The 18692-nt window shown below is 39.8% G+C and overlaps 1 protein-coding gene across 1 annotated transcript in view; it reads left to right on the top strand.

Annotated features, from left to right (window-relative positions):
* The window catches only part of LOC126484987 (solute carrier family 12 member 6), a 201732-nt gene that overhangs the window by 37086 nt on the left and 145954 nt on the right, over positions 1-18692 (top strand). Inside the window, exons 5-7 of the mRNA XM_050108593.1 lie at positions 5404-5639; positions 9187-9380; positions 18153-18314. Coding sequence (XP_049964550.1) covers positions 5404-5639; positions 9187-9380; positions 18153-18314 — 592 coding nt within the window. The remainder of the gene's footprint in view (positions 1-5403; positions 5640-9186; positions 9381-18152; positions 18315-18692) is intronic.

Below are 18692 nucleotides of genomic sequence, written 5' to 3'. Positions count from 1 at the left end.
TTCAGCCTGCTGACTGACCATGCCCCTCCACCCACTCATGCAGCACCTGTACATCTGATGACCCTGAATACATGCCGTAACACAGAGGTTAGTCCAGTACACTCTGCTTCTATGCGCAGCACCTCACCGTCCTTTCTACTCATGCTCGCACAAAGGCGCAAGTTTCTGTGATACATATTGGCAAGGTGCATCGTATTCTGACAGCCGCCAGTGTGTCACAAGATGCGTCGATTGGTCGTGGGTAACTTACATGCCGCTAAGACAGTGATTGATAAATTGCTATAGGCAGGCATAGTTCGCCCATCTGAGAGCCTCTAGGTATCACCAATCAAATTAGTATGGATAAAAGACACAACTTTGAGACTCTGTGGTGCCTAAAGAGTTCTCAACACCAGTAGGGAGTATGACAGCCTGATATACAAGATTTCATGAACTCACAAACAGGCGCAACTAAACTGATGGGAAAAAAATCACAACACCAAGCAGTAGTTTTGAACATAAACAAGAGTTGCTAGATGTGTTTCTACATCTGAAAGATTTTCAAATTTCATGCCAGTTGCTATGCTGATGGGAAAACAATCACTACACCAAGCAGTAGTTTTGAACATAAACAAGAGTTGCTAGATGTGTTTCTACATCTGAAATATTTTCAAATTTCATGCCAGTTGCTAATTTTTTTAATTTTTTAATTTTTTTAATTGTATTTTTTTTTATATCCTGGCTTTTTTACTATACAAAAGTAACAATTACTGGAGTGGTCTTTGGGTTCTCACCAAATCATTCGTATACCAAACGAAATTTATCGCGTGTTTCTTTTGTCCACATTCTCAAGCCCTCCACACACTGCTTGCAGACTTTGTGAGGGACCCATGATTTATCTTGGTCGCCAATTTTTGCTTTAAAATAAGCAAATTAGGCTTCCCTGACAAAATTACTGATGTTTGTCTGTCGACTGGGAATGGTAAAACAAATAACAAAACGAATCAGGGCTGTTTAAGCTCTTACGACATGAACTACCAGTGGCAGACATAAAGACACTTTTTCATTTATATATATATATATAAGAAGTAAATACTGCTAATCTTGTGTAAATACAAATTCTTGCACTATGCGTCAGAAACCGGCTTCACTATATCAGAACGACAAGTACACCTGTTTACTACAGTGTCTCATGCGTAACTGACCACATTGGTATAGACAATATGAATCTAAACCTGTCGCGCGGCATCACTATCCCCTCCAGTTGTCACTGGTTCAAAATGGTTCAAATGGCTCTGAGCACTATGGGACTTAACAGCTGAGGTCATCACTCCCCTAGAACTTAGAACTGCTTAAACCTAACTAACCTAAGGACAGCACACACATCCATGGTTGTCACTGGTAGTACGCTGACAGAGTGCAGCACTGCTTTCTGTAACAAACAAGTTACCTGTCAGATGCGTAATCGCATGCGCAACAACTGTAGAAACAAAACTTGATGTGGTAGGAAAAAACCAATTACAGTTTTGGAATCAGCATGTCCGTTTACCTCTAAAACAATGTAAGAATCAAAGTCAGCAGAAATTAAGTTACAAATTGTTCCCCAGTGTTTTCAAAGACACACATATATCACAAAAGTATACACTTAATGCTAGCAGTTTTCACAAAGATAAGGTGGAATATGGAAAGCAGTCCACAGATCTGTAGGTCAAAGAAAAGACATTCCACACTTTTTGTCTTAATGTTTGACTATTTGCATCCCAACATATGTAACCTTAATTTTAGCTGTGACATTTCCTATACTTTTGAGAAATAACACAGCAAGATTTTTGGCATCAATAAAAATTAAGTATCAATCCACTGAAGATGTGAGATGATTAAATATATTTGCATTGATCAAACCTCTCCAAGTCAAACAAATTACAATTTTCATGTAGTTACATGTATAAAAAGATTTCTAGAACAGCGCATACTTTCTTACTTAACCACGTCACCCTATTTTGTACCCATATTCTTGCAGCATGCATTCATCTCAACTGTGGACAGTATACATTGAGAAGTTTGCTGCTCTATTGTTTCTGCCAGCTGCCCACAGTTGATAGCATACACTTCATAACAGTGTAGTGAAAACGACATCATTGCCACATAAAACAAGTCATGTCCATCCAAATAACCTAGGTCAAAAGATGCTCCTTAGAGGTTATCTTGGACCATATTCCCATTTTTAGATTGTTAAAATGTGTCAAATCACCTGTGGAAAGTCTGTAGGGAGAAATGGCACAGCATTCCAGGGCCAGCCTCCAACATCATTTGTTATGTCTGACTGTAGTGGTCCAGTAAAACAAACCAGTAAGTAAAGCTTGAAAAATTAGTCTGATGTTGCACAGTCTAGGTTCTGTGTACAGTTCATCCATCAAGAAACAGGCAAATGGAGACCATCAACTACCACACTCAAATGTGTTGGTCGCAAGTTAATTTTTGTGCCAACAAAGTGAAGTGGGAATCATGAAATGCTTCTTGATTTGTTGAAAGTGTTGAAAATGTCATTAGTATAGAGGTACATGTGAAAACATTTGAAACCATTGTGGTAAAATAAATGGAATTGCAGAGCCTAAACTGTGATTGCTGTAACTGCTCCCGTGAAGAATGTACAAGGTAAATCACCCATAGCCTGAATAATTACAAAGTGATACTGTAAATGTGAGCAGAATTGTGCTGTATTGCGCTTTGTAGAGTGTAACGGATATTTGTAAACTGGGACACTGTGCATGGCCATGAACAGTTGATATCAGTCTAGCATGTGACAAAGCAGTGTAAAGTAACAAAGGGTAAAAAATGACCTGAGCATGCTGGATCATAATTAGTTCAGAAAAGCCCCACTTTGCTTGGTCTCACTGTAAACTGACTACCTTAGATGCTGTCAGAATCATTAAAAGTTATTGAAAACAGGTTAATCACCAGTTATTGTACCCAATTTTGTATTGCTAAGGTATAAAAAATTATTTATTATTGTTGTTGTTGTTGTTGTTAGGAAATTAGAGTAATGTACGAGGGTTGTTTTTTAAGTAAGGGCCGTTTTTATTTTTTAAAAAAGATACAAATACTTTTGTAAAAAAACTTTTATTTTCTGATTCTACACACTTTTACCTATTTTTCTACATAGTTGCCTTGTTTATTTAAGCACTTGTCATACCATACAACTAAGTTTTTAATTCCCTCTTCAAAGAATTCGGCCACCTGCTCCGACAGCCAAGAGTTCACGGCCGCTTTCACTTCATCGTCTTCATTGAAGCACTGCCCGCCAAGATGGTGTTTCAGGTACCGGAAAAGGTGAAAATCGCTAGGAGCAAGGTCGGGGCTGTATGGTGCATGGTCCAAAACTTCCCAGCCAAAATAATCAATCAAATCCCGAGTCTTTTTAGAGGTGTGAGGCCTAGTGTTATCGTGCAGGAGCAAAACTCCTTTTGTCAGCATGCCGCGCCTTTTGTTTTGAATTGCTCTGCAGAGCTTCTTTAGAGTTGCACAGTAGGCATCTGAGTTGATTGTTGTTCCTCGTGGCATAAAGTCCACTAGCAAAACACCACGCTGGTCCCAGAATCTTGCGCTTTGACAGTGTCTGTTTGGCTTTGACCTTGACGGGTGAGGTTGTGTGTCGCCATTCCATCGACTGTCGCTTGCTTTCGGGAGTGATACGGGATACCCATGTTTCATCTCCAGTGACAATTTGACTCAACATGTCATCCCCTTCTTCCTCGTAATGAATCAAAAAGTACAATGAAGTGGCAAATCTCTTCCCTTTGTGGTCCTCTGTGAGGAGTCTGGGTACCCACCGAGAACACAGTTTCTTAAAGTTTAGGCTTTCAGACACAATTTTGTACAAAACCGATCTTGAAACTTGTGGAAATTCCAAAGAAAGAGTGGAAATTGTGAATCTTCTGTCCTCACGAATCTTTGTTTCGACTGCAGCCACCAAATCATCAGTGATCACAGAGGGCCGGCCTGAGCGTTCTTCGTCATGGACGTTTTGACGGCCATTTTTAAACTCTCTAACCCATTGACACACTTTACCTTCACTCATTGCGTTCAAGCCATAGACTTCTGTTAACTGATGATGAATTTCTGCAGCTGATAGGCTTCTCGCGGTCAAAAAACGTATCACTGACCGTATCTCACACGCGGCGGGCGATTCAATAATCGTAAACATTATAAAGTACCACAGCGATGCGTACACGTCAGCTACAGATCTGCAACTTGCATCAGTGTGAACGGGAAGGATGCCGGCAAGTGGCGCGGTGGCTTGTTGCGGCGTCCGCGCGAAATACAGGACTATAGGCACGAACGGCCCTTACTTAAAAAACAACCCTCATATATTGCTGTGACGCTTGTTATGATTTGCAGAAAACTACCACATAAAGAATGAATGTATCAGATGTGAAAATGAAAACCTTGGACACTGCACAGGCTCCACAGCAGTGCCCATCATATACACAATAATTCCAATCCCGGGAGCGGAAAGACTCACCTTAGGGGGAAAAAAGGACGGGTATACACTCGCGCGCGCGCGCGCGCGCGCGCGCGCCCACACACACACACACACACACACACACACACACACACACACACACACACACACGCTTGTGTCTGTATATGTGTGGATGGATATGTGTGTGTGAGTGTGTGTGTGTGTGTGTGTGTGTGTGTGTGCGTGCAAGTGTATACCCGTCCTTTTTTCCCCATAAGGTGAGTCTTTCCACTCTCGGGATTGGAATGACTCCTTACTCTCTCCCTTAAAACCCACATCCTTTCGTCTTTCCCTCTCCTTCCCTCTTTCCTGACGAAGCAACCGTTGGTTGCGAAAGCTTGAATTTTGTGTGTATGTTTGTTTGTGTGTCTATCGACCTGCCAGCGCTTTCTTTTGGTAAGTCACATCATCTTTGTTTTTAGATATATTAACTTATTTTATGTCAGACATATATATGGCCCAGGCTAGATTTGTATTGACTGCCCTGTATTTAGTACATTCCTCAACCAATCCTCAAGCTATTTAGCACAGTCCTCAGTACTTTGTGTGGAAAGGTGCACTTCAAACAATAACAACAGTCCTTTAATCCTTTTATGCAAAAGAAAGTGTGTCCTTTTCATGCAAAAAGGACACAGTTCCATGAAAATATATTTGCTTCAATAACTCATGGACATTGATCACAAATCAAAATCCTTTCCCTTTTATGAACTCTCGTGTATAAAACAACCTTGTTTCATTACCTTCAGTGGTTGATGAAATACTTGAGGTCAATATCTTAAATGCCACAAGTTTATATTAATCACTGAGTTCTGAGAATGGTACAAGCAAAAATTTTCAAGGACACAGGTGCTTTAGGAATCAGAAAATGCAAAATGTTAATCTTGAACTTTGTTTTTCCATAGACATACATGGCTCCAAGTGCATCCATATTTGGCGACTTCACCAAAGATGCGAGCATCATGTACAACAACTTCAGGGTGTATGGCACTGGTCTGCTGATCATAATGGGCACCATCGTTTTCATCGGTGTAAAGTTTGTCAATAAGTTTGCCACTGTGGCACTTGCCTGTGTGCTACTCTCCATCCTCGCCGTATATGTAGGCATCTTTGTGAACTTTAATGGGAATGAACTGTTGCCGTAAGTACTGCTTACTTATTCTCCTGTTGCCTCAGAACTATTCTATTCCTAATCTTGTTGCCAGAGCTTTAATACTGTATAAAATTTGCTTATTATGATGGTGGTTTGAGAAGTTCTCGGAATCACCACAAGTGGTCAGTGCTAGTGCAATGAGTTGTTCACATGATATTCATCGGACTATTGCCTGTAAACGGATGCCATGTCAGTGCTCTTGGAAGAGAGGCGTGGCGGTGACATGGCTCTGCTGTCGTTCCTGCGTAGTGAAGGTGGAAAAAATCGAGATTTGAGCAGTGATTAAGTACTTTGTATACAAAGATATGAAGGCAAAGGACATTTATACTGATTTCCAGACTACACTGGGGGACTCTGCTCCTTCATATTCAACTGTTGTCAAGTTGACGAATGAATTTAAATTTGGTCGGGAGAGCTTAGATGATGATCGGCACAGTGGTCGACGAAGGTTTGTCACTACTCCAGAAATCATTGCAAAAGTGCATAAAATGATCATGGAGGATCGCCGATTGAAAGTGCATGAAATTGCTCACGCTTGCCAGATGTCATTTGAAAGGGTATATCACATTTTAACTGAAGAATTAGAAATGAAATAATTATCTGCAAGATGGGTGCCGTGGCTCTTGATGCTGGACCAAAAATGCATGAGAATCGACATATCAGAACAATGTTTGGCGCATTTTAGAAGAAACAAACAAGATTTTTTGCACCAGTTTGTGACCACAGATGAAACTTGGGTGCACTACTATACCCCAGAGACAATACAACAGTCAAATCAGTGGAAACATGCTGATTCTCTGCCACCAAAGAAAGCAAAAATAATTCCTTCGGCGGGAAAGGTCATAGCATCAGTGTTCTGGCATGCGAAGGGGATTCTGTTTGTAGATTATCTCCACATTGGGCTAACAATTACTGGAGAATACTATGCTAACCTCCTGGACAAATTACAACAAAATATGCTCGAAAAAAGGCCAGTTTTAGCAAGGAAGAAAGTCATCTTCCATCAAGACAGTGGGCACCCGCACACATGTGCCATCGCCATGGAAAAATTACATGAACAAAGGTATGAATTGTTGCCACACCTGCCTTATTCACCTTATATGGCTCTGTCAGCCTTCCATCTCTTCCCAAAACTGAAAATTTTTCTTGGTGGTCGAAAATTCATTTCAGACAAAGAATTGATACCCGGAGTTGACAACTATTGTTCAGTTCTGAAGGAAACTCATTTTCGATATGAGATCAAGGCAATGAAACTTCGTTCGACTAAGTGCATTAATCTACAAGGAGACTACTTGAAAAAAAAAAAAAAAAAAAAATTCAGTGATGTAATTATTTTCTATTCTGTTTCCAGAACTTTTCAAATCACTCTCGTATGAGGAGTTATCCTACAAAATACAAGTTGAAAATCCAGGACAAACAGAGAATTGCTGATGGTTTGGTGGTGATACAGTAAGCAAATGTAACTTAAAACATAAATTTCTGTTGCAGCATCCGTGGTAAACTTTTGCAGCTTTTGATTTCTTGTAAAATGTAGTAGAACTGCTACAAAAATGTTTATTCTTCATTGCTGATGACACTATTCTAGTTACTGATAATTCACTGGACTAACTTGAGGTATCAATTAATAAGTTTGGACAAACTCAAGGTCTCAGTTAATAAGTTTCTTAGCAATATTTTACTCCACCTCCTGACAACACCCTATGCCTTTCTTAGCTCCATTTCTATTTAATATGAATCATATGACCACTGCAAAATGTGTTCCTTACACAATCGTAATGCTGTACAAGGTGGCCATATTGCTGGCACAAGTTAATTTGCCATATACAATGTCATTCATTTCATGTACTGTCGAATTTGTGAACAGTTCATTTTTGTGCTATTTTGATGACAACTAACTTGTGGGTGAGATGGAATGATTGCAGACAGTGGAATGATACCTGAGTGTTTTCTGATGGTTTGAGCCATTTCTCCATGCTAGTCTTTCATATACAATCCTCTGCACATCTGCATAACTTACAGAATCTCCACCATTTGTCTATAACATCAAATTTCAAAAGCTTCTATTCTTTTCTTTGCTATACTGTTTATCATTCATGTTTCGTTTCTGAATAAATCTACAGGCCAGACAAACACGTTCAGAAAAGATTCCTAACACAAAGTTACATTTTGTGCTAAAAATTTCTCTTTTTCAGAAGTGCTTTTCTTACTATTGCCAGTCTGCATGTTATATCCTCATTATTTCTACTGTCATCAGTTATTATGCTGTCAAATAGCAAAACTTGTCTCCTACCAGTACTTTTAATGATTTGCTTCATAATTTGGATTCCCTCAGCATCACCATTTTAGGTTTGTCTTTTCATGACACTCTATCTACTGCACTCAGTTGACCTTCTAAAATCACCAACAAACATAAGTATATGAATGTAGATCCCAACAAATAACAGTTTATAAGATAAGCATGCCTGCAGCATTCAAAATTAAAGTAATTTTCATCATGGAGTGGGGAAAGAGGACCGTTGTAAAGGAAATGAAGAATGATGTGGAAAATTAGCTGAATGTAATAGATCACAAATGGTTAATGTGAATTTTAACAACCTCCTTTGTTATGCACATTGGATGACCATTAATTGTAATAATTGTTCATGGAGTTAAAATATTTTTGGCCGAGTCTAGTGGTAGTTTTAAAGAAAAAAATATTCATCTTGTTTTTTTAAGGATCTCTTTCAATCTGTTGCTTAAATTTCATCTGTCTGGAGGTCAGATTCTCTTGTAGGTCTGGAAACCCTATAGGTTGGCGTGTTTCTTGAAATAACATAGATGACAAACTGATTTGAATGTGATTTTCATTTTTAATAGTTCTAGATGCTTTGCTGCCGTCAGTTACAATGTTCACTCAGCAAAATACGTTCCATTTGCACACAACTCCAGAAAACTTTACAATTCTCCTTCCTTCCTTCCCGCCAGACAACATACAACCCACTGCACCCAGTTAACATCGTTCCAGAGTACATCAGTAAAGATATAGTCATACTAAGATTGAAACATAGAACATTAAATTAAAAAAAAAAAAAAAAAAAAAAAATTACAGAAAATGAAATTTACTCAACAGCACAATAGGATAATTATGATAACATGTATTCACATAAACAAAAATGTATCTTTTTTGTAGTTCAGGAATTTTATGATATTTTTATTGTTATTTATTTTTTATCACAGGGTTAATTGTGTTAGCATGACATATACTACTATAGAGTCAGAGTTTAAAACACTAAGTTCAAAAACGGATAAGATCTTAAATTTGAGACTATACATGGTCCAGATGGCTTATTGCATCATTTGTCACTTCCATCTTAGGGCATAGAACCATTCAGATTTTCAAAAGTTAGCACTTCAGTGTTCAGTTCTGTATAGCACTGATACCAATTCATTGTTTCATCTTATGAGTATCTATATGTTTATCATGATTGTATATAAATTGTATAGATTGTATATAAAAATATTAATTAAACTTGAAATCTTTTCTCTCTTCTTTCAGCATGTGTGTACTTGGAAAACGGTTACTAAAGGATATTGATATACAGGATTGTAACAAGACTGTAAATGGTCCCCTGTACAATATTTTCTGTACAAATTCATCAACTGGTGAAGCTACTTGTGATCCTTACTTTGAAGAGAACAACGTAAGCAAAGTTCAGGGCATCAAGGGGCTAGCCAGTGGAGTCTTCCTCGGTGAGTTTCATTTTATTTAATAAAATAAATGTTAGTGTGTCTCGTGTACAAGATAGATTTTCATTTCTTGTAAACAGAGAAAAGTTTGGGAGAATGTGGATACTGTAATGATTTCAGTTGTGCCAGAGACAAGTGAGCTGTATTTTATATAGATGAATGATGAGTGGATAAAGAACATTTTTCCTAGATTTCTGCCTTGAGCATAGCTATACCATGAAAGGTGAAAATTTCTGCTGCAAAAAAGATCAACCAATATACTGTCACTTTTTCTTGTGGCTCATATCATTCTGATCTTATTATATACTTTGTGTGATCTTCTGTCTTTTCATACTTTCTTTTATTTTCATTTCTACATTAACAGTCCATATTATTTATCAGTTTTGCCATCTTCATCTTTCTCCACACGTAAATGAACTTCACCATTTGTTCTGGACATTGCATTGCATTTCTTGCATTAATTCTGTAGATTTTCCATGTCTTCTCATTCTCTGATGAATTGTTGTGTCCCCAGTAATGTATCTGGTCATTAAAATGGATGTAATTGATAATGAAGGATGTAAGGATGTGACATAATCTGTATTTTACTTTAATGTTACATTCTCAATTCAGAACTTTAATGTAGAGCTATCTTCATTGGAGACATTGAGCAATTGAAAGAAATGACTTAAAAAGTTGAATTCCATAGCTTGGCTATCAAAAATAAATTATGGAAGAGAAGATGCTGATAATTGTTGCAACTCTGCTTCTTCACTAACAGATTTGATTAAGCACAACATATTAACTACTAAACCAGAGAAATTAATAGTTTCTGGCTTTTCTAGATACGCACAAAACTTCTGGATGTAGATACCTTGTGGTATTCTGAATGTTTGTTGAATAACTCACATGTCCATGCTAGAGAAAACTATTTACAGATTTGACTGGGAAACACCTGGATATGAGCTACACTCTTGGTACACTCATATCCTTCAGTTCATTCACTGAAAAAAGGAACAGTCAGTTGAACAGTGTGCAAAGGTTGGCACATTTTGGGCTGGAAGTCAAATCCCTACACTAGATAAATGGTCTTGGTAGTAAACAATTTAGTCCAAATTGCAGTTTAAGAGAGAACTACGTAGCGCAAGGTCATCATTAGTAAATATACCCAAGAGAGCGGATATCTAGTTGACAAGTGGGATAGTGACACTCCGTGCAGCCCTTAAACCCGCAGCATGTGATAAGCATAGCTACACAGATTGATCCATCAACATGTCCAGTGGGATTAGAAGAATAACAGCAAAATATTTACTGCAAACAATAAACAGAAGAAAAGAGTTAGACTGTGGCCATAATTTCTTTGTTTCAAAATATTTCATAACACGTATGAGATTGTTGTACCTTGATAAAAGATAGACCAGTTGGTGTACCTGTAAAGAAAAATATATCAAATTTTTGCAGGACGAAACTATGGAAGTGTGACATGAAAAATACTGAAGAGGTATGTCCTATGCAAATGTAAAAGCTTAAAAAAAGTGCTTTAGGTATTAATCTAACCACTGTTAGGATAACCAGAATGAGGCCATGTTGTTTCAAGCAGTTACAACCTGTTGGTTATGGTGTCACTTACATCCAACACTCAGCAGATAATAAACAGCATATAATTCATATGCATAAGGAAAACTGAGGAAATAAACATAGTAAAGAAACAGATGGATAGAGAAAAACAAAATGATAGTGTTGCAACTTGAGCACGCAACACGGTGAAGAATGTTAGTACGATTTTATTAGACTGTGGCATGTATGCCAGTCACCATAACATACTCTAAACACAAAAAGATAACGCAAATGTACACAAGCAGTAATAACATGATAACTGAGTGTGATCATAGTATGGCAGAGTTCAAGTAGGCACTCACCTGTGGCAGAAGTTCACAGCATTGTGCATTTGTAGTGCACTCTCGTGAATGACAACACACTGCTAATGTGTGAACCCTCAAGTGTGCACACATTACTTAATTCCTCTTTGCTTGGAGAACAGCCCAGATTTGCAAGATGTCCATGGCACCTTCCACCATGAGGCTCAGACTGAGATGACGTGCTGACATTGGGGTGTATGGTCGGAAGTACTTGGGACGTGGGCAGTGTCACAGTCTGCCTTCTCATGGCAAACCATGTTGTCGGATGAGTGATGTCAGCCCAAGCTGCATGTCCGCATCAGGTTCAGGGTCTGGTGATGGTGGTGTCCCCACAGTGGCAGCTAAGGCTTAGGAAATGGCTGTGGCTTGGATGGTGGCTGCATTGATACTGGTAGCGATATTGGAGAAGCCGGACCAGGTTCACCCACTGGTGACTGGGGGTCTCTCATATGTCATGGCAGGGACCCATCCGCCATCAGTTGATATGTTGAGCGACTCAGACTGGTGTGGCGATGTTAGTGTCCTAGCCAGAGTTGCCAGTCGTCCATGTGCAGGCGTAACTGGTCATAGTGACGTGCACAGGGGGCTACCTTCATACAAACAGTGTGACGACTGCATGGGTTGGCATCCCTGACAGGGCCACAGGAGATGCAAGAGCATCTGGTGTTAATGCCCATAGAACCATTTGGCAGGGCTGTTATGCCAAGTGATGTGAACCGATAGGAAGACAGAAATTGATCCAAGACAATGTTAGATGGGCATCGAGTCACACAATTTCTCATTTGCATTTTGAATGTTCTAACTAGCCTTTCAGCCTAACCGTTGTTCTGTGGATGGAAGCGTGGGGCAAAAATGTGGCAAATCCCATGGACATTGCAGAAGAAGGTAAACTCGTGTGGCACAGATTGAGGGCCATTATCAGAGACGAACGTTGCCGGAAATCCTTCGATGGGAAAAAAATTTTATCGGGGTGCAATGGCGGCAGAGGCCGAAGTTGATAGGCAATGAATAACATGTGGGAACAGAGAGAGTGCATCAATTACTATTAGCCATTATGCATTAAGGAAAGGGCTGGCAAAATTGATGTGGAGATGGTCCCAAGCCTGTGAAGGTTGCGGGCACAGATACAACATTGCCCGTGGAGCAGCTTGTTGCGATGGGAATTGAAGACATGCTGAACTAAATGAGCAATTTTGCCGTCCAAACCAGGCTAAAAAATGTGACAACAGGCTAAAGCCTTGGTTCGTGATGCCCCCACAGTGATCAGCATACAGCAGTTGCAGTATCTTCAAACAGGGAGCCAAGGGAACCACTATCCGAGGAGCTGAACAGCCCTTATCAAGTAGTAGAACACCATCAGTGACAGAGAAATGATGCCAAAATACATAGTAGTCACAGAGGGGGTTGTATGCTGATGATGAAGGCGCCTCAGGCCAGCCATGTTGCATGCAGTATATCACTTTCTGTAAAATTGGATCGATAAACCAGCCTGCGGAACCCGAGCGCTAGTGATTGGAAACCCATTGGCAGTTTGTTGAGTGCATTCGTCAGTGGGGAAACAGAGTAACTCCTCCCAATAAAAAACTGGCTCTAGATCAGCTGTAAGATGGGAGGGCACATCAGCATTCGCATGTTTAACCGTGGGCAAAAGTGAATCTCATAGTTGTACTGAGAGAGGAGCAGTGCCCAATGTTGAAGGCAGTGCACTGCTTTGTCTGGCCTGATGCTGGGGGTTAAACAGTGAAACCAATGGCATATGATCCGTGATGAGATGGGATTTTACACCATACAGTAAAACATGAAACTTCTTTAATATATAAAAAATTGCAAGCGTTTCTTTCTGTCTTTGTGAATATCTAGTCAGGGCTGAATTAAGTGTCTTCAATGCATATGCAGTAGGCTGCCCAGAACCACAGAATATTTATGAGCTAACACTGTCCCCAGCTCATGCTGGGACACATCTGTTGCTAAAACGAAATGTTGACCCAGTGGTAGGTTACGAGGCAAGATGCAGATTGTAACATAGACTGCAGTTTGGAAAACAAAGTTTGACATGCCTGCAACCAGTGGAAAGGTGTCTTCTTATGCAGCAAGGCATATAACATTTGTGCAGCCAACGCCACTCCCGGCAACAACTGATGATAATAAGCAGTCTTATCTGGGGAAAAAAAAGGAAAAAAGAAGCACCTGAAGTTCCTTGACCGACATAGGATGTGGAAGAGCCACAATGGCAGAGACATTCTGACAAAGGAGTTTGAAACCAGCCTAGAGTCATCAAACCCAAGATAAACAATAGGAGGCTGAAAGACAATAGGAGGCTGAAAGAAGTGGCATTTTTCCAAGTTGTATTTTAACCCAGCAGTCTGTAACACCAAAAAGAGTGCATGTAAGTTGTTGAAATGTTCAGCAGTGGAGGAGCTAAAGACCATAAAATCATAGTTGGCACAGCCAGACACAGACCTCATGAGTTGTTCGAGAAACTGTTCAAAAATTGACCGGGTGCTCTTCATGCCAAATTGTGACTTGCAAGTATTGATACAAGCTGAAGGGTGTGTTAATGATCAAGAGCTGTTGAGAGTCAGCATCAACAGGAAGCTGCAATACACATCGGAGATGTCAATCTTGGAAAAATACTGACCATCAGCAAACTTAGCAAAAGGTTCGTCAGGGATATGTGTCAATGATACACTGAGTATTGACAGAAACTTTGAAATCGCTGCAAAGGCGTAACCGTACCAACAGCCTCTTGTCAATGACTAGGGGGTAGCCCCATCACTGGAATAGATTGGCCGGATGACCCTGGAGGCCATGAGGCAATCAAGCTCCACCTTGACTTGGTCACGGAGTGCCACTGGCACCAGATGAGCCCGGAGGAAATGGGGTCTGGCTGAAGGTTTCATGTTGATGTGGGCTTTGAAATTATTGGTGCAACCCAATCCTGCAGAAAATGGTGGAAAATTCAGAGCATAAAGAGTCAAGGTGTGTGGTAATACACTTGAACAGAGATCAGACTAACTTTATCAGAAATAATAAACCCGAAAAGGTTAGAGGCATCAAAAGCAAAAAAATTGTTGATGCGTGTATTGTTTACCACCAGAAAAGTCAGAGTACGAAACACAGATTTATATGTGAATGGGGCCGAGAAAGTACCTAATGTCGGAATGCTTTGTTTATTGTAGTTGACTAATGTATGTGACAGTGCCTCTAAAGGGGGAGTACGCAAGTGCATGCATGTTTGCAAGTAGAGTACTGACACAGCAGCACCAGTGTCAACTTGCATGTGCAAAACATTCTGATTAACCTTGATGTCAATAAAAAGCTTATTGGATCCAACAGAGGCTGCCGATACACAACTGACATCCATGTCAGTGTCTGCAATAGGCAGTTGGAATTTTGCATTACAGACAGGAGCAGTGTGGCCCATTCTATTACACTGGCGACAAATGGCCGCCCGCTTAGGACGGTCTGGCCTATCACGAGTGACAAGACATGACAGACAAGAGGCAGGCATGGAGTGCTTGCATTGTTGTTCATTACCGGGCTTGCTGTGCTGCTGCTGCAGCCGTGCCTGCCTCAGCGGATTGGGTGGGCTGCCACGCTGTCTTGCTCCTGCACAGACTGCTGACACCATATTGTACCCCTGTGAATGATCCAACAAATGGTGGGGTGGATGCAGAATGGAGTTCTACAACCTCACAACCATGATTCAGTTTGAGTACCCACAGCCCTTGAAACCCCAAACAATTGGGCAATAATCAGAGTGTCGGAGAGGGACGGGTTTTCACACTGAAATGACTGCTCACGATCGGGGCCCAACCGAATTATTGCCTCATGAACCATTTGATCAGCATATGACTCCTTATGTACATCAATGACAAAGTGACAACAATGGCTTAAACCACAAAGCTCAGCTGCCCAAGACTTATAAGAATTTTCTGGTTCCTTGCAACACTGATAGAACTCAGCTATAGTGGCAGTGGCATGTCTGTTTACAGTAGTATTTTGAAAGAAGGTCACACATGTTATCAAAAGAGAGTGAAGGCAGATGCTGCAGGGGAAGGGGTGAGGTAATAATCAAGCCAAAAAGAAAGCATGGAATAAGGTAACATACGTCAATCCAAATGCATGAAAATGCTGCAGCAACAGTTTTTTGTAGCCATCCCATTCTTCAACAGACTCATCATAAGATAGAAATGGAGGGTATAAATGACCGGGGTAGTTACAGGCAAAACCGGAGGTGTAAGGGGTGATGCAGCAGGTGACATTGATGCAACAGGTGACATAAGTTGAGTAGGAACCAAAGTCGTCAAAACAAAGGCAAGTGTTCGCAATATCTGGATTTGATTGTGTTGCACTGTGGTGAATGCCTCCTGCTGTTGACTGAGATGCTGCAACACTTCAGTAAGAACCCTTTGCTGATCAACCAGCCGGTGTAGAAAGTCATCAGTGGCACGGTCAGACATCATACTCGTAGATGCAATGGAGGACCAACCAGAGACTGAAAACCGCATGGAGAACAATTCCACACCTGTCTTCACTTGTGTTGTAACTTGGACACACAACACAACCAAGAATGGTAGTACAACTTTATTAGACTCGTGTCATGTACAGCAATCACCATAACATACACTGAACACAATAAGACAAGGCAGATGTATGCAAGAAGTAATAACATGATAATCAAGCGCAAGTGTAGTGCAGCAGGGTTTAAATAGGCACACACCTGTGGTGGGCTCTGTTGGAAGTTCACAATATTGCTCTTTCATGGCACACTCTCTTTGATGACAACACACAGCTAATGCATTTGGCCTTCAAATGTGTGTGCATTATGTCAGATGGAGCATAGAGATACCAGCAAATGACAGGAAATGTGATGGAAGGGAGACATGTGATAAAAATGGTTTGATAATGAAAAATTGTGGGTGGAGTGCATTGATATGAGTAAATAAAATTTCACTGCATAGTGGAGAAACCACTTAACAGTCAGTAGAGATATAAATATGAGACTGAGCACAGTAACTCAACTGTTGAGCATGTGTTCATTTTTAGAGCATGCAGACAGTAGCATTGTCTTCACAGTGAAGGAAGGAAGATTAGGGTTTGACATTCTATGTATGATGAGGTCATGAGAGGCAGAGCAGCAAAGTTTCAGAGTTTCAGCTTGTTGTGAGTTAGCAAAACTCACTTTATTAGCTGTAAAATAAACCATAACACAAAATGACTTTCAATTGACAGAGCAAACAAAACAACAGAATAATATGTTGCGCAAACAGTAGCTTGCGTACACTTAAAGCAGAAGATCCTAGTGCTGAATGTAGCAGATATTGGATGTGCTTCTTTGCTAGTGCCTGGTAGGTTGTCATAAGACCAATTATTACATGGTACTGATAGGTCAGTGATTGAAATACATACATTCCGTACAGGCATACTTGGTAAAAAGGCAGTCAGAGACGAAACCATATCTGTTTGGAGAAACATTTGACTTGGTGTTGGTATTACTAATGCTTTCATTAGAATAAGGATACTGTTGTGTGTATGTTCAGGGAAACAGCAAAGTGCCAGGACCATCTGTATTCTCAGGGAAAAATAACAGTTTATCTGCAAATGAAGTTAAAGACACTCAAATATTTGGGAGATACAGTCCATTTTTTAATATCAGTAAACCAAATGCTTACCAAAAAGCTTGAATTATTGCTATTGATAAATAGAAGCAGTAACAACAAGAAGTCTTATCTCAGGATTTATTGAAGGTACTTCAGTAAAATCACACATCCCCTAGGTCGAACAGCAAGCACTCCTCTGACATTCTTACCTAAAAATGGGTAAATCCTCTAGTTGTTGAGCTGAGGTATGGTCGGGTGATCACTGCTCTGGTACTGTAAGCTCTGGGCATGCTACAGTAACCATTAATAGGCATAATGGTGGAGCAAAGATGTTTGGACATTGCTGTATAACATTACGACCATTATTGACAAAGATGTTACCACTGTCCACCTGGCAGCAATTTTCAATTGTATGTCAATCATACAGGTTATTGTCATTAATGTTCCTACTCATGGAAATGGCATTCACAAATCACTCATGAGTGAAAAAGTCATTTGGAATCATCTGAAAAGCAGACATAGTGCCACTTGATATAGATCAAATGGCAATTCTCTTCCAGGGATTGGATCAACTATTATACTGGGTACTTGAGAGTCCCAGGTTAAATTTAGATTTTTAGCAGTGTTACTTGGAGACTGCTATAAATTTCATTTAAAAAGTGTCTTCTCTTTTATTAAAGCCTATGCCAAAACCTCTGCAGTTTATATTGATTAGTTGAAACTGTGAGACAACATTAACTGTATAGTGGTGTGCCCTGATGGTGTCCTGAAATCCACTTTTCAAATGAGTTCACAGTCTGTGAGGCACATACAATCTTGAGGATACCAGTACAGATAAGATATATTCAGACTATGAAATTCCTCATCTGCTCCAATTTCCCAAGTGCACTGCACATAAACCAGTGCATATACCAGGCAGAGGAGCCACACACCCATGGCTGGCTGGTGCATCACACCAAAAATTGTTTGTCCAGCATCCAGATTTTATCTGGTTCTGATCACATCTCTGTCTTGCAAGATGTGTGCCAAATTAATCTATACACATAGGTCTTTTTTCTGATATGTAAATGTTATCCCTTTCTGAACATACTTTCAGCATGCAGTAGTAAAGATATGCCCATATCTGAAGATAAAGCCACTCTGTGGTTTTCACTGGTACTCATTTTGGGGGCCTAATTTTTTTGACAGACGCACACATGCCTTTTTTTTGTCAGTTTTGATACTTGTTTCTTAATGTGTAATATAAAAAAATGTGTTTTTCTTTCATGCTCCAGACAACATTCACAACAGTTTCTTAGAGGAAGGGCAGTTCATTGCAAAATCTAAAGATCCTGATGAGATTGAGAGACTCGACAGACCGTCATACAATCAGGTTTATGCTGATTTAACAACTTCATTTACTATTTTAATTGGTATCTTCTTCCCATCAGTGACAGGTAAGTCACCTTCCTATAACTTTTTTTACTATGGTTCAATAAGCAAATTAATGTGAGAAGTAATTTTCTGTATCATATTTTTATCATCTGGGGTATTATTTATATGATACGGGACCTGTCATATGTGTCATAAATGGACATGAATATTACTACAAACTGGAGTCCAAGGTTTTTGTTAATCATTCCCTTTGTATTTTTGTGGAGATATTTCCACAGAAACTTTCATCCCCTAACACAGATTTCTTTATATCTAACGAAGAATGAAATAGCAATTTGCATAGACTTGGCTTTAAATTACGTTTAATACAACAAAATATTTTCTTTAAAATTTTCATCCTCTATTTCACCCTATTAGGGACTGAATTTCCAAAAACAGTA

Source organism: Schistocerca serialis, chromosome 6 (assembly GCF_023864345.2).
Source record: "Schistocerca serialis cubense isolate TAMUIC-IGC-003099 chromosome 6, iqSchSeri2.2, whole genome shotgun sequence".
Classification (NCBI taxonomy): Eukaryota; Metazoa; Arthropoda; class Insecta; order Orthoptera; family Acrididae; genus Schistocerca; species Schistocerca serialis.
Note: the sequence above shows the minus strand (reverse complement) of the source record. Positions and strands in the feature narration are given on the sequence as shown.